The sequence below is a fragment of the Manihot esculenta genome, chromosome 1, assembly GCF_001659605.2.
Source record: "Manihot esculenta cultivar AM560-2 chromosome 1, M.esculenta_v8, whole genome shotgun sequence".
NCBI classification, from domain to species: domain Eukaryota; kingdom Viridiplantae; phylum Streptophyta; class Magnoliopsida; order Malpighiales; family Euphorbiaceae; genus Manihot; species Manihot esculenta.
In genome coordinates this window covers 4,737,482-4,750,209 of record NC_035161.2, presented here as the reverse complement: position 1 = coordinate 4,750,209, position 12,728 = coordinate 4,737,482, and the positions used below count along the sequence as shown (strand labels likewise).

Sequence of the window (12,728 nt, the reverse complement as noted above, 5' to 3'; positions counted from 1 at the left end):
TTTAAAATTTTAAAGAATTTATTAATAAGTTATTTCATTGATTTTATTAAATATTTTTTATTTAATTTTTATAGTATAAAAAATTTATTAATTAGAATTTTAATTTTATAAAAAAATTTATTAATTAATTTATTTATATTGAGTATTTTATTTTTTTAACATTATTAAAATTAATTAATATACTTTTAAATATTTAAAATTAACATTGTGTTGAAATGGAAGAAAAATAAGAGAGAAGAAAAACAAAAAATATATTCCTTTTATTTTATTTAAATAAAAAAATAAAATAAAAAGAAAAAATTAAAATTAAAATTACTATGCACTTTCTCTTTAATTTCATGAGAATAAAAATGAAAAATAAATATACCTTTTTATCTCGATAATTATTTATTTTTAATACTACTAAAAAAAATAAAAATAATTATTTAATTATTTAAAAATTATTTTTCACTCTTATTTTTCTTTCTAGCATCCAAAACAATAAAAATAAAATAATATTTTCACTACTTTTATTTTACTTTCTCTTTTTTTCACGCTATATTTTTCTTTTTTCCTTTAATAATTATCTAAATAAAAATGAAGAAATTAATTAATTAATTCTTTTATATGAAATTAAATAATAATTTTTCAAAAATATTGAATAATGTACGTCATTATATCGCTCCCACAAAAATAGATCTAACATTTTTTAATTATAAATTATTTTTAAAATTAAATTTTAGTCATAACATTTTAATATAATTATTAAATAAGAAATAATATTTATTAAACGTAGTATCAAAAAAATTAATCATAAAGTAATATGGATAGAAAATACATAAAATTAAATTATTATATTTTTTAATTTATGTACTAATACAATTATTTTTATAGATAGAGTGTATATTTTTATTTTGTATAATTATTTTAATAAATTAATTTATTGATGAATATTAACTAATAAAATACAAATTTCAACTAAAAAAATATAAAAATTACTCATAGAAAATGGGAATTTTCAATAAAAATTTTTATGTTTAAATTTTAGTGGCTTACCGGTCCCACAATTCTTTCTACATAAAATCACTAGATTGTTAGACGACTACGGTGACGAGTCAAAGCGCTGCTCATTAGATGATGGAAAAATTATTTTTTAGTCCCTGAGATTTAACGTAATTAACACTTTTGTCTCTCTATTTTGGCGACCCAACACTTAAATCCCTCACTTTATTTTCTGTCCAAATTCGTAGTCCTTCCGTCCAAAATAACCGTTTGGAACACGTGAATTGACAAAATTAACCCTCACTAAACCCAAACCTAAATGCCTCTTCTTCTTCTTCTTTTTCCTACCCTTTCTGCAATTTCTTCTTCTTCTTCTTTCTTCTTCTTCTTTTTCTTCTTTTTTTTTCTTCTTCTTCTTCCTACCATTTTTGCAACTTCTTCTTCTTCTTCTTCTCCTTCTTTTTCTTCTTCTTCTTCTAAACCCAAACCCAAATATCTCTTCTTCTTCTTTTTCTTCCTACCCTTTTTGCAACTTCTTCTTGTTCTTCTTCTTCTTTCTTCTTTTTCTTCCTACCCTTTCTGCAACTTCTTATTCTTATTCTTCTTCTTCTTCTTCTTCTGCAACTGGAGAAAACATGAAAGAGAAAAAAAAAATTTCACATTGAGAGAAGGGTATTTTTAGAAAAAATTATCACCTCTCACTTTTGACTATTTGACCAAACGGTTTAAATGGACGGAAGGACTACGAATTTGGACGGAAGAAAAAGTGAATGACTTAAGTGTTGGGTCACCAAAATAGAGGGACAGAAATGTTAATTACGTTAAACCTTAAGGATTAAAAAATAATTTTTCCTTAGATGATGGATTTCCAAATTCTTTTGTTCGGTGAAAAAACAAATTGCATTGTATTAATTATAGTAACCTAATAATTGATAAAAATTAATAGTATAATTGACAAGAAATTGAAAATGACTTGCGATTCTGTAAAAAGAATAAATGAGAGCAATTAATTTTTATTAATTTAACGTTTAAATCAGTGATCAGTAGATTATTTAAATTTATAAAAAGTGTATAAAATTATATGAATAAATGTCTGAATTAAAATATATTATTATTATGAGTACGTATAATTATAAGAAAAATATTCAGTACTGATACTTATATTACTATTCAAAGGTCTGATAAGCTAATTTTTAGAGATATCTATTTATCAGACTGTCTATTTAAACTAAAGGCGGATATAGATACTATAATAAAATTTTATAAAAAAATATCTCAAAAAATTTAGGGAGATTTACAATTTAGTCTCTGAGTATTGCCATTATTAACAAGTCAGTCCCTGTATTTTTAGAAACCTATTAAAATGTTATTATCTTTTCTCTCCGTCAACGAAATAGTCCTTCTGTCTATTTTTGCCGTTAAAAATATTATAAAAGACCAAATTACCCTCCTTTCTTTTCCTCTTCCTCTTCCTCCTCCTCCTCCTCCTCCTTCCTTTTCTTCTTCTTGTTTCTTCTGCTTCTGCTTTTTCTTCTTCTTCTTCTTTTTCTTCTTCTTCTGCTTTTGCTTCTTCTTCTTCTTCTTCTTCTTCTTCTTCTTCTTCTTCTTCTTCTTCTCCTTCTTCTTCTTCTTCTTTTTCTTCTTCTTCTTCTCCTTCTCCTCCTCCTCCTTCTTCTTCTTCTTCTTCTTCTTTTTCTATTTCTTCTTCTCCTTCTCCTCCTCCTCCTTCTTCTTCTTCTTCTTCTTCTCCTTCTCCTCCTCCTCCTTCTTCTTCTTCTTCTTCTTCTTCTTCTTCTTCTTCTTCTTCTTCTTCTTCTTCCTCTTCTCCTTCTCCTTCTTCTCCTTCTTCTTCTTCTTCTCTTTCTTCTTCTTCTCTTTCTTCTCCTTCATCATCATCATCTTCTTCTTCTTTTTGGAAGAGGAGGAGGAGGAGGGGGGACTATTTTGTTAACGGAAAGAAACAATAAGGATATTTTAATAGATATAAGAAAAGATAATAATGTTTTAATAGATTTCTAAAAATGTAGGGACTGACTTATTAATAATGGCAATATCCAAAAACTAAATAAGAGGTTTTATTTAAGGGTAAAATTGGATTTTAAAAATTTTATCCTACCTCCTTTATTCAATTTTAATGGAAAAAAGGACGGAAGGACTATTTCGTTGACGGTAAGAAAATATAAGGACATTTTAATAGGTTTTTAAAAATACAAGTACTTACTTGTTAATAATGGCAATACTCAGAGACTAAATTATAAACCTTTCAAAAATTTATAAAGATTGAATTAGGTCTCAACTAAAAAATAATATTTTATTACTAATCATAAATTTTATATCCAACGCAATACGTGAATTAAATGTGATGAAAATTTATTATATAATATTTTTTAATGGTAATTAGATGTTGAAAATATATATATATATATATATATATATTCAATTAATTATTTATATCCATAGATTCAGGTGGTAATGAATACCAACAAATAAAATTTAAATCTAATTTAAAGCTGATATGGGAATTATTACCAAGATCGAAACATATCTAAAATATTATATTATTCAAAAAATCCAATTCATGAAAATTCCTATTATAACAATTAATAACCGATTATCAATAATTGTTAATATTTGGTAGATTTATGTAAAACTTAAGAAAAATTAAATCTAACTAGTATACATCTAAAAAACTATTAATAAGAATATATATCATATACTATTTTAAAATAAATATATCCGACAAAAATAAAAATTATCTGCAAATTAATCTATATTAATTTTAAAATAATTTCTTAAGTAGACTCCAAAATCATCTCAAATTATCAAAAATCACATTACAATTAAGTTAGCTAATTCACCCCAACACAATTTATATACATATTTAAATCTCGGCTATCAATGAGATATAATTAGGCTGTATAATCGGTCGGTTTGGTTCGAAATCGAACCAAACCGAACCGAAAAAATCGAAAACTGAATTATAAAAATATTAAAAATAGAAAAAACCGATTATAAAAAATAACCGAACCGAATCAAATCGATAAAAATCGATTCGGTTTAGTTCGATTCGATTCAAACCGAAATCTGTATTTTTTTTTAATTTTCTGCTTTTAATTTCATTTCAGTAGAATAATTTAATAAATATTTCACATAAATTTATCAATAAATATTGTTTGAATACATAATAATAATACTTAAAAAATCCATAAAAATCCATATAAAATTTAAAAATATATATAAAATCAGTATTTATATATATAAAATCGGTTTTCAATTTTTTTGTTATTTAACACGTTTAAATTGAACCGAACCGAAAACTAAATAAATTAAAAAATACTAACCGAACCGAACCTTCCGATTAACCGAATCATTAAACTAAAATTAATCGGTTCGGTTCGATTTTTCGGTTCAGAATGATTTATGCTCTCCCCTAGATATAATAGTTCACAACATTAATAAATTTTTATTCCTATCCACTTTATTAAAACAAAGCCAGCTTTAAAATCATCATAATATATAATCATATTATATATTTTATTATCTTATTTGTTAATATCTACATAATATATATGAATTGTTTAATTAATTTAATTAATATTATTATTCCATCAATTGATTTGTAATATTATGTTTCAATTCATATATGTATTATATAATTTTTAATTGAATTTATAATATAAAAGTGAAAAAATTGGAGGAATGATAGATCTGCTTTATTAATTATTTAAAAAGTGGAGAATATTATAAAAAAAATTAATTATATTTTTTAGTCTTTATTTTGATGTGTTTTGTAGAGTCTACAATTTATATCTGAGAAAATTTTCATTATATTTTTTATATTATTAAAATAATGACTAAATTAATTAATCGGTTTTAAATTTTTATTTAAATTATTTATAGAATTTATATAAATTTAAAATTATTAATCTTTTTATACTTAAATTCTTCAATTAAAAATAAAAAAGTACTTTAGCCTTATAAAACTGAAAAATTAAAATAATAACTTTCATATGTCATATAACATTAAATATGTTTTTAAAAATAAATAAATAAATCGTTTTTTTATTCTAAATTGATTTGTATTAAAATTGATTAAAAAATTAAATAAGAGGCTAATATCATAGTCTAATTTAATTAAAAAAGTAATTAATTATATGGAATCATAAAAAATCTTTGCTTTATTAATTAATCTTAGTAATTTTTATTTATTAGCAACTTAAAGTTTTTATATTAAATTTAATTTTTAATTTTTAATTTTCTACATAGGTATAAGTGTATATTTATGTTTTTTTAATTTATTAAATCTAATTCACTTAACCAAGTATTTAAATAAAATATTTTTCAATTTCAATATACCTAATGTCTTATAAAAAAAAATCTCTTATTTAATTACAATTAATGAATTTTTTATAAAGTAAAAAGTTTAAAACACTCCGTTCGGTTGAAATAATTTTTAAACTCATTTTTCAGTTGATCCAAAATAATTAATCTAAATTATTTAATAATTTTATGCTTGCTATTGTATATAATTCGAAATTGCAATCATAGTTTCATATGAGGTATTATATACAATTTGAAATTGCCGTAATCCGCTATTGATGGATTAAGTAAGTATCGTCGGAACTAAATTCAGAACTAGACTTTTAGATATTGTAGTTCACTAATACTTCGGACGGCTCTAGTTTGCTAGTATCTCGGGCTCCATCGCGTCTTACACATGTAGCCCTCCCACTAGCTTTTATACCAATTGAAAAAGACCAACCCAAACTGATCCAAATAACTTTTGAATCTATTTTTTCACTTACAAAATAATTAATTTTAATTATTTAATAATTATTTTATAATTAGTCGTGAAATGTTGGAATAATTATAAATTTTAGTGTTTAAAAAAGAATTTTATATAAATAAATTTTCAATGAGAAAAAATGAATTCAACGTGATTAAAAGAAAGTAACTAATATATATCAATAATATAATTTATAAAATCAACAGTACATACAATGGTATAAACTAATAAATTAAATATTAGAATGAAGATAATAATTTAAAAAGTAATTTAATAAATATTTAAATTTTCTTATAGGATGATGGTAAGAATTTAAAAAATATTTCAGATATTAACAAAAATACTTTCTTCCTAGATAACAAAGTAATTTTCATGGCAATGGGGATAAATAAAAATCTAGTTGAAAGAAATTATCTCAACTAGAAAAATAAAATTTACAACAATAATTTCAAACTCTTGAAGAATCAATTTAACAAAATTTTTAAGATTACATTCATAACAATGAGAATAATGAGGATTTTACGAATTAAAATTGGTTTAGGACGCATTCGATCGGTTCAATTTAAAATCAAATTAAACCATATAAACTGAAAATTAAAATTTTAGTATTTAAACAAATCAAATCAAACTAATTTTGATAAAAAACTGAATCAAACCGAATCAATTTGATTCAATTTGATCGATTTGAAATTTTAATAAATTTTTTATTTTTTACCATTTATTTTTAGTATTTTAAATTTAATTAAAATATTTTAATATTAATATGATCTAACCTTTTTATATTATTGAAAATAATATACTATTATCACTGATCAGTTTAATTTTTTTCTAATCAAAACCGAACCGAACCAAAATAATCAAAATTTTTAAAATTAAAAATCAAACCAAACCGAAATGTATAAAAAATCAAACTGAATTTTCAAATTAATTCGGTCCGGTCAATTTTTTCGGAACCGAATAGTGCTCGCCTTACTATAAACAATGAGAATAACAAAATTTAACAAGTGTAATCCAAATTGATCTTTTCAGTTGAAGGATGGTAGAAATTACATGTTCTATGAACTACTTGCAATTGTAAATGAGTTATCAATGTTTCAATTTTCAACTAACTGAATTCATTTACATCTGCTTATCTTTTGGCTCAACAAAGAGATCAGCTGATTGTTTCATCAGGAAAGCAATCCACACAAACACACAAAAAGAGTGAGTGGATATGTGGAATTTCAATCTCAATCATGGAAGTTCATGCCAGCCAATATGCATCCATCATTTTGATTTGTCATCCTCTCTTGAAGATGAGGTGTCTGCAGCTGAGACTGTTGCTTTGTTTGTGGTGCTTCCTTCTTTGGCTCCTTGTGTAAAGGTAAACTCAGAAACTAGAGCCAAGTGATCACTTCCCAGTTTCTGCACATTTGCCAAAATCAAAACTAGATTTCAATGATCACACTTTCATTTGTAGATATCATATATTGAGCAAGTAACAACTCTGCAAGCAATTTTCATGAGTGCAACAGTGTCATTTGAGATGGTACCATCTTTACTAACCATTTTATCAGTATGTGGTTACTGATTAGTATAGAATCAGTGCCATGAAATAATTATATAATGGTAATTTACAAGTAGTCAATGAGATCGAGAGTTGATCCAGTAAACAAAATAGTCATTTCATCTTTGATCATATATACTATTAAATACAAGTTGAATCTTGTTTCAATTTGAAACAATTACATTCCTCAAATTTTATTTGCTAAAAATGTCCAACCATCCAAAATTTATATTTAAATAACCAGAATCAACAGTTCCTAGGAGGAGAGTTGCGTTTTCCTCAGTTGCCCATATAGCCAACAATTGGAGGAGATTATTATCTCCAGGGGGACGGCATAATTTTAAAGGGGTGCTCTGCTGAAAGGATGTCACCTAAAGTGCCAGTAAGCAGTGAAAATGGATGGGGGTGGGTTATCAACATCATACTCTTATAAACAAGCTTGGTGAAATATGATGCTATTGAAAAGAAGAGAAGAAAACTAAAATTCTACAGTGGACTGATGTTTTAATTTCCAGAAAAAATTCAGTATTCCCTATTAGTTTGTTAACAGAAATGAAATGAAAATTCACTCCATTCATAGAAAAGCTTTGTTTAACTTTCAAGTGAACTGGCATCAGATGGTAGATATTGCTATGGCATCAGATGGTAGATATTGCTATGGCATCAGATGGTAGAAATTGCTATCTCTATAATTCTTACCTCGCATGGAAGACCACCTGTCCTTCTGAGAGTATCGAATGGAAGTGTATCCAAAACTCGTATAGGTGCAACACCATCTGAGTACCTATGTCAAACGCCAATATTTTAATAGCTTTGTCATCGTCATCATCATAATACCAGCTTTTTAGTATAGGTGTTTACCATAAATAGTCAACGGTACCAAGAAACTTCGAGTGGTAGGAAGTAGCTAAAGGTTCACCATTTAAGTCCCTCGTTCTTGTAGAGCCCTGAATGCAGTCCACAAAATTTTTTTCAAATAATATGACTTGGAGGATGCAAATAATAAGCCATCAAAAGGTAACAGAAGTAAAATTCTACATGCCTTAAGTGTCGCATAGGAACTTCTAAGCTTCAGAGGATGAGTAAGCAACTGACACTCAGGGTCGCCAGTTGCAACTTTAACCTCTTCATTTGTCCAGCAATTCTTCAAAAATCTAAAAGAAAAAGCAGCAGAGACATTTCAAGTTGTTATTAAAGGGATAATATATCCACATCCAATAGAAGTTAATTACTTGAACAAAAAGAAAACGCAGTGGTTACATTTCTTCAACAGGCTTCTACACGATAGAAATGAAGCGCAATAGATAACAAGAGAGAGAATAAATAAAACTTTTAAGTTCCAAACTTATAACTCAACTCTAATATATATGGTTGTAAACTTTTACAACCCAACATTCTATAGTGCAGCCTAAATGGACAAAAGGGGAAGCATCAAGCGTCTGAATATCCTAGTGTTACCACCAATGTAAAGAAAGAAGATTACCTGTCCATCAAATGTAACGGAGTGCTCAATTCTGTCTTGAGACCAAAAACTTGTGTGGGGTCACAATTCCTCTGACCAGACATCTGTTTTCTGTCATATAACATGATATTCAGCTGCAAACAGCACATATCAATTCTCAATCAAGAAGCCAAATTAGTTGTTTGATACACTATTAATAAGACTACTGAAAGTATTCTATGCATATTGCAATTCCACAGCCATGATTATTCCAATACATGAAACAACTTTGAAAAGCTGTTTACCTCAGATGAAGCCAAGAACTTATATATAGCACTCTGTCAAGCATGAAAATAAATGAATTTAGTTCCATAAGAAGCAAATGCAACTATAATGGTGAAAAAAAAAGGTCAAATTTATAATATTTTACCTGAGGAGTGCTATTGAAATCACCAGCAAGAATGACTGGTATATTGCCCCATTTCTCTGCAAGGATCTGTGCCCTTGATAAAAGAAAACGAATCTACAAATCAACCAATTCAGTATTAAGACAACAGAGAAAATTGTGCCTACTGATTGATAAACCATCAAGAGTAAGAGGCACCAAAATACAAGCCTAAGCTTCATTTGTTTAGAGCAGATATTTTAAATTTTAACCACCAGGATTCAATAACATGATTTCTAAAAACAATTAAGGCCATTATGTATAATGTAAGCTCAAAAACATTGACTTGCAATGTATTTGGAGAATGCAAAAGAAAAGATATTGACAACGACTAGCATGATTGATGATGCAAGTCATATGAAAAAAGTATGTTGAGGTGGCAGTGATATTTTATTAACATATACACACATTTTTTCCAGTTGCTCTGTTGCTGGGCTACCAGATGCAATGTGATCTCAAAACAAAGACTGCTTTCAACAGTAAATAATTTCCTTATAAATAGACCTGGGCATTAGGATAGTTTCCAGTTTACTGGAGGTATAAACCTGACTGGCCCCATAAAACCCCCCAAGGTTCTGGTTTGTGTTGAATCCAGTTCACTTGGTTTTGATCAAATCCAACACTCCAGATTTTTTTCCAAAACGTTTAATATTTTCTAAATGAAACAAATTTGGCCAGGAACCAAACAGGCCCGTTCTGCTTCCAGTTTGGTTCAGTCACTATTCAAATCAATCACAGGCTTGACCGGTTCCGGTTCTAATCCTGCTCATGGCCAGGACTACTAACAAAATTTATCAAGTTCAATGTGTCCATCAAAGAAATATATTGCAAGAACTTTATTATTTCATTCTGGAAAAGTTTGTGCTCTAATAGTTAATAAGAAAGTAACATTAGAGGCACCTCATGTAAGCTTGTTAATAATTTTCAGCATAGATTGTAGTTACCGAGATAAAAGGAGTACTTACTTGACCTAATTTAATTTCTCCTCTATTTGGACTATAAAGGACATGGATGTTACCAACCAATAATCTCCTTGATTCAGCTTCACAGATCTACCTGTATGAAATGAAGTCAGAATAGGAAAGAGGCAACTGTTGACAAGGAAGAGAACAAAGTGCAAGTTAAAATCCAGTGCAATGGGGAGGGCAACACAAGAAAACTAGTTCAATATTCTATCAAACGCTACGTTTCTCATAAAAATAAATGGAAGCCCCAAGTTCTCAGAAAAACTTGAAAAAGGCCAAATGCTATTTTTATTGCACAGTCGAGACTAGATAAAGTGGTTCTGAACATTTAAAAGTAAGACTAATCTCAGCTCACAAAGCAACATTAATTAGAAAGAGAAATAAATCTCAGCACCATTTGTTGCAGTTTTGCTAAAATAGACATTTCCTGTATGATAGTCTTGCTTTGAAATCAAACAGTTTCAAAAATAAAATTTACAGAATACAAGATATGGAACTTAATAGACAGAATTGTGTAAAAGGCTGCCTAAGGCCATATGATGATTATCTCGGTGATTTAGTCAATTTATTCAATAGCATGCCACTATGACAGTACAATGTTCATTTTTATGTACCAGTGTCAACAACAATTAGTTACTCAAGTCAGTGTATACCAGTTAGATTAACCAAGTCCAACAAAAGAGATCGCAACACAAAATTGAGAAGTCATAACATAATCATTAGATTCAAACATCATTTGTCTTCCTCTAACGTTCTGACCTTACAGTACAAGCAACAACTCACTACAAATTTTTGCTTTGTACATATCCATTCAATTTCAGATGTTGAATGAGTAAAGAATGTGGACAAAAATAAAATAAAATAAAATCAACTAGACTAAAGATAGTGCAAGAAATTGTTTCCGCTTTACTTTAAATATAACAGCAGATAGAGGATGTTTCTGAATTGCTACCTCAAAAACGGAGAGTTGAGCAACATTATCACGAAGACCAAGTGCCTTAAATTCAATGCTTTCTCCTTCCAACAACTGAAATCTAGTTGGGAATAACAACTTATTTGAAAATTCTCTTTTAACCAAAGTAATTCAGAAGCAACCAATGAACATAAAGAAACGTTTTCCTTACTTATCAGCTTTCCAGAACATGGCACAACCATCAGCATAATCCCCCGTACGTCGCTGCAATTATGAGAAATGGAATGAATCTTCCTCTAGAAAAGCAAGCACAAAGGTTTTGATGTTTCAGATATCAAAAGTGCGCTGACTGCTAACCTTGTAAGAACCAGCATATCCTGCTTTCTCCATAAGCTTCAGTAAATCATAATACCTATCTACCTCCTAGCATAATCCCATTTGAATCCATAAATTTCAAGCGACAACTTATTTTTTAAGTCTGGACTTTCAAAAAGAAGAAGAAGAAGAAGAAGAAGCTTACTTGCAAGCAGATAACATCAGCATTCCATCCAGCTAATTCTTTATTTAAGGCCCTTTTGCGATGTGCCCATTCCAGGTAGAGAGGGTCAACATTCTTGTACAAATCTCTGTGTTTGAAAGCGTTTCTGTCTCCCAATATATTATATGACACCATGGTAAAACGTTCTTGCAATTCAAAAGCACAAATTTACAAATTAGATTTCAAAATATAAAGCAATTCAATATAAAACAGCTATTAATGAATAAATAGTGCAATATTTGTTAGACTGTGTTAGTGATTGTGAAATTTAACGAAAACCCAATTCTTATCCATCATTCTATTGATCTTGGTTACCTTGGGATGCTTGTGATTGATCCTCTTCTACCCAATGGCGGAAAATTTCAGGTGAAGGGTGGTCGTAAGGCCTGCGCCTAAGAGGATTGTACCACCGACGAGTATAGGACGCAGATAATAAGGATGATGATGATGAGGAGGTGGAGGAGGAATCATCAGTGGGGTCAGTAGCGCAACAGGTGATAGTATTGGTGGTGGAGGATTTGCAGGAGAAAAAGGAGGAGGAGAAAGGTTCGCGCTTGGGTGATGAGGCAAGGCTAAAGACGGTGGCGCGTGGGCTAAGCCAAGAGGAAGAGGCGCTGCTACTTCCCATTGAATGATTTTGTGAGGTAAAGAGCTATTGCTGGTGGGTGGGAGTTGGGAGGAGTTTGGATTGATAGCATGGATAGGGAGCTTAGAAAGTGAGGACGTTATGCGTTGGAAAACTGAGGTGATAGCGCTCTTAATTCATATGGAAAATTTTAGGGCGAGAATTCGATCCAAATAAAAAAAGTTTATAGAATTGAATTAATTTAAAATCTGAGTAATTTTTTATTTATTTTAATTTAGTTTGGTTTTTAATTTTAAAATTTTTAATTATTTTAATTTTATTTAATTTTAATTAGAAAAAATTTTAAAAATTAAATTAAATTTTTTATTGATAATAATATATTATTTTTAATAATACGGAAAAATTAGATCATATTAAAATTAAAATATTTTAATTAAATTTTAAAATATTAAAAATAAAATATAAAAAATAAAAAATTTATTAAAAATTTAAACTGATAAAATTAAATTGAATCGAATGAAATCGGT

General features: G+C 28.1%; 1 protein-coding gene across 1 annotated transcript; it reads right to left on the bottom strand.

The window, feature by feature from the left end:
• Window positions 1-6,679: 6,679 nt before the first annotated feature.
• LOC110610346 (carbon catabolite repressor protein 4 homolog 3) lies at window positions 6,680-12,365 on the bottom strand. Its single transcript, XM_021750266.2, has 13 exons — window positions 11,931-12,365; window positions 11,598-11,761; window positions 11,435-11,500; window positions 11,289-11,341; window positions 11,117-11,198; window positions 10,165-10,251; window positions 9,185-9,277; window positions 9,060-9,092; window positions 8,797-8,909; window positions 8,356-8,467; window positions 8,175-8,260; window positions 8,013-8,097; window positions 6,680-7,171 (listed from the first exon to the last, which is right to left on the bottom strand). Exons 1-13 carry the CDS (start codon window positions 12,241-12,243, stop codon window positions 7,034-7,036), a joined length of 1,425 nt encoding a protein of 474 aa, XP_021605958.1. The 5' UTR covers window positions 12,244-12,365; the 3' UTR covers window positions 6,680-7,033.
• Window positions 12,366-12,728: the final 363 nt, after the last annotated feature.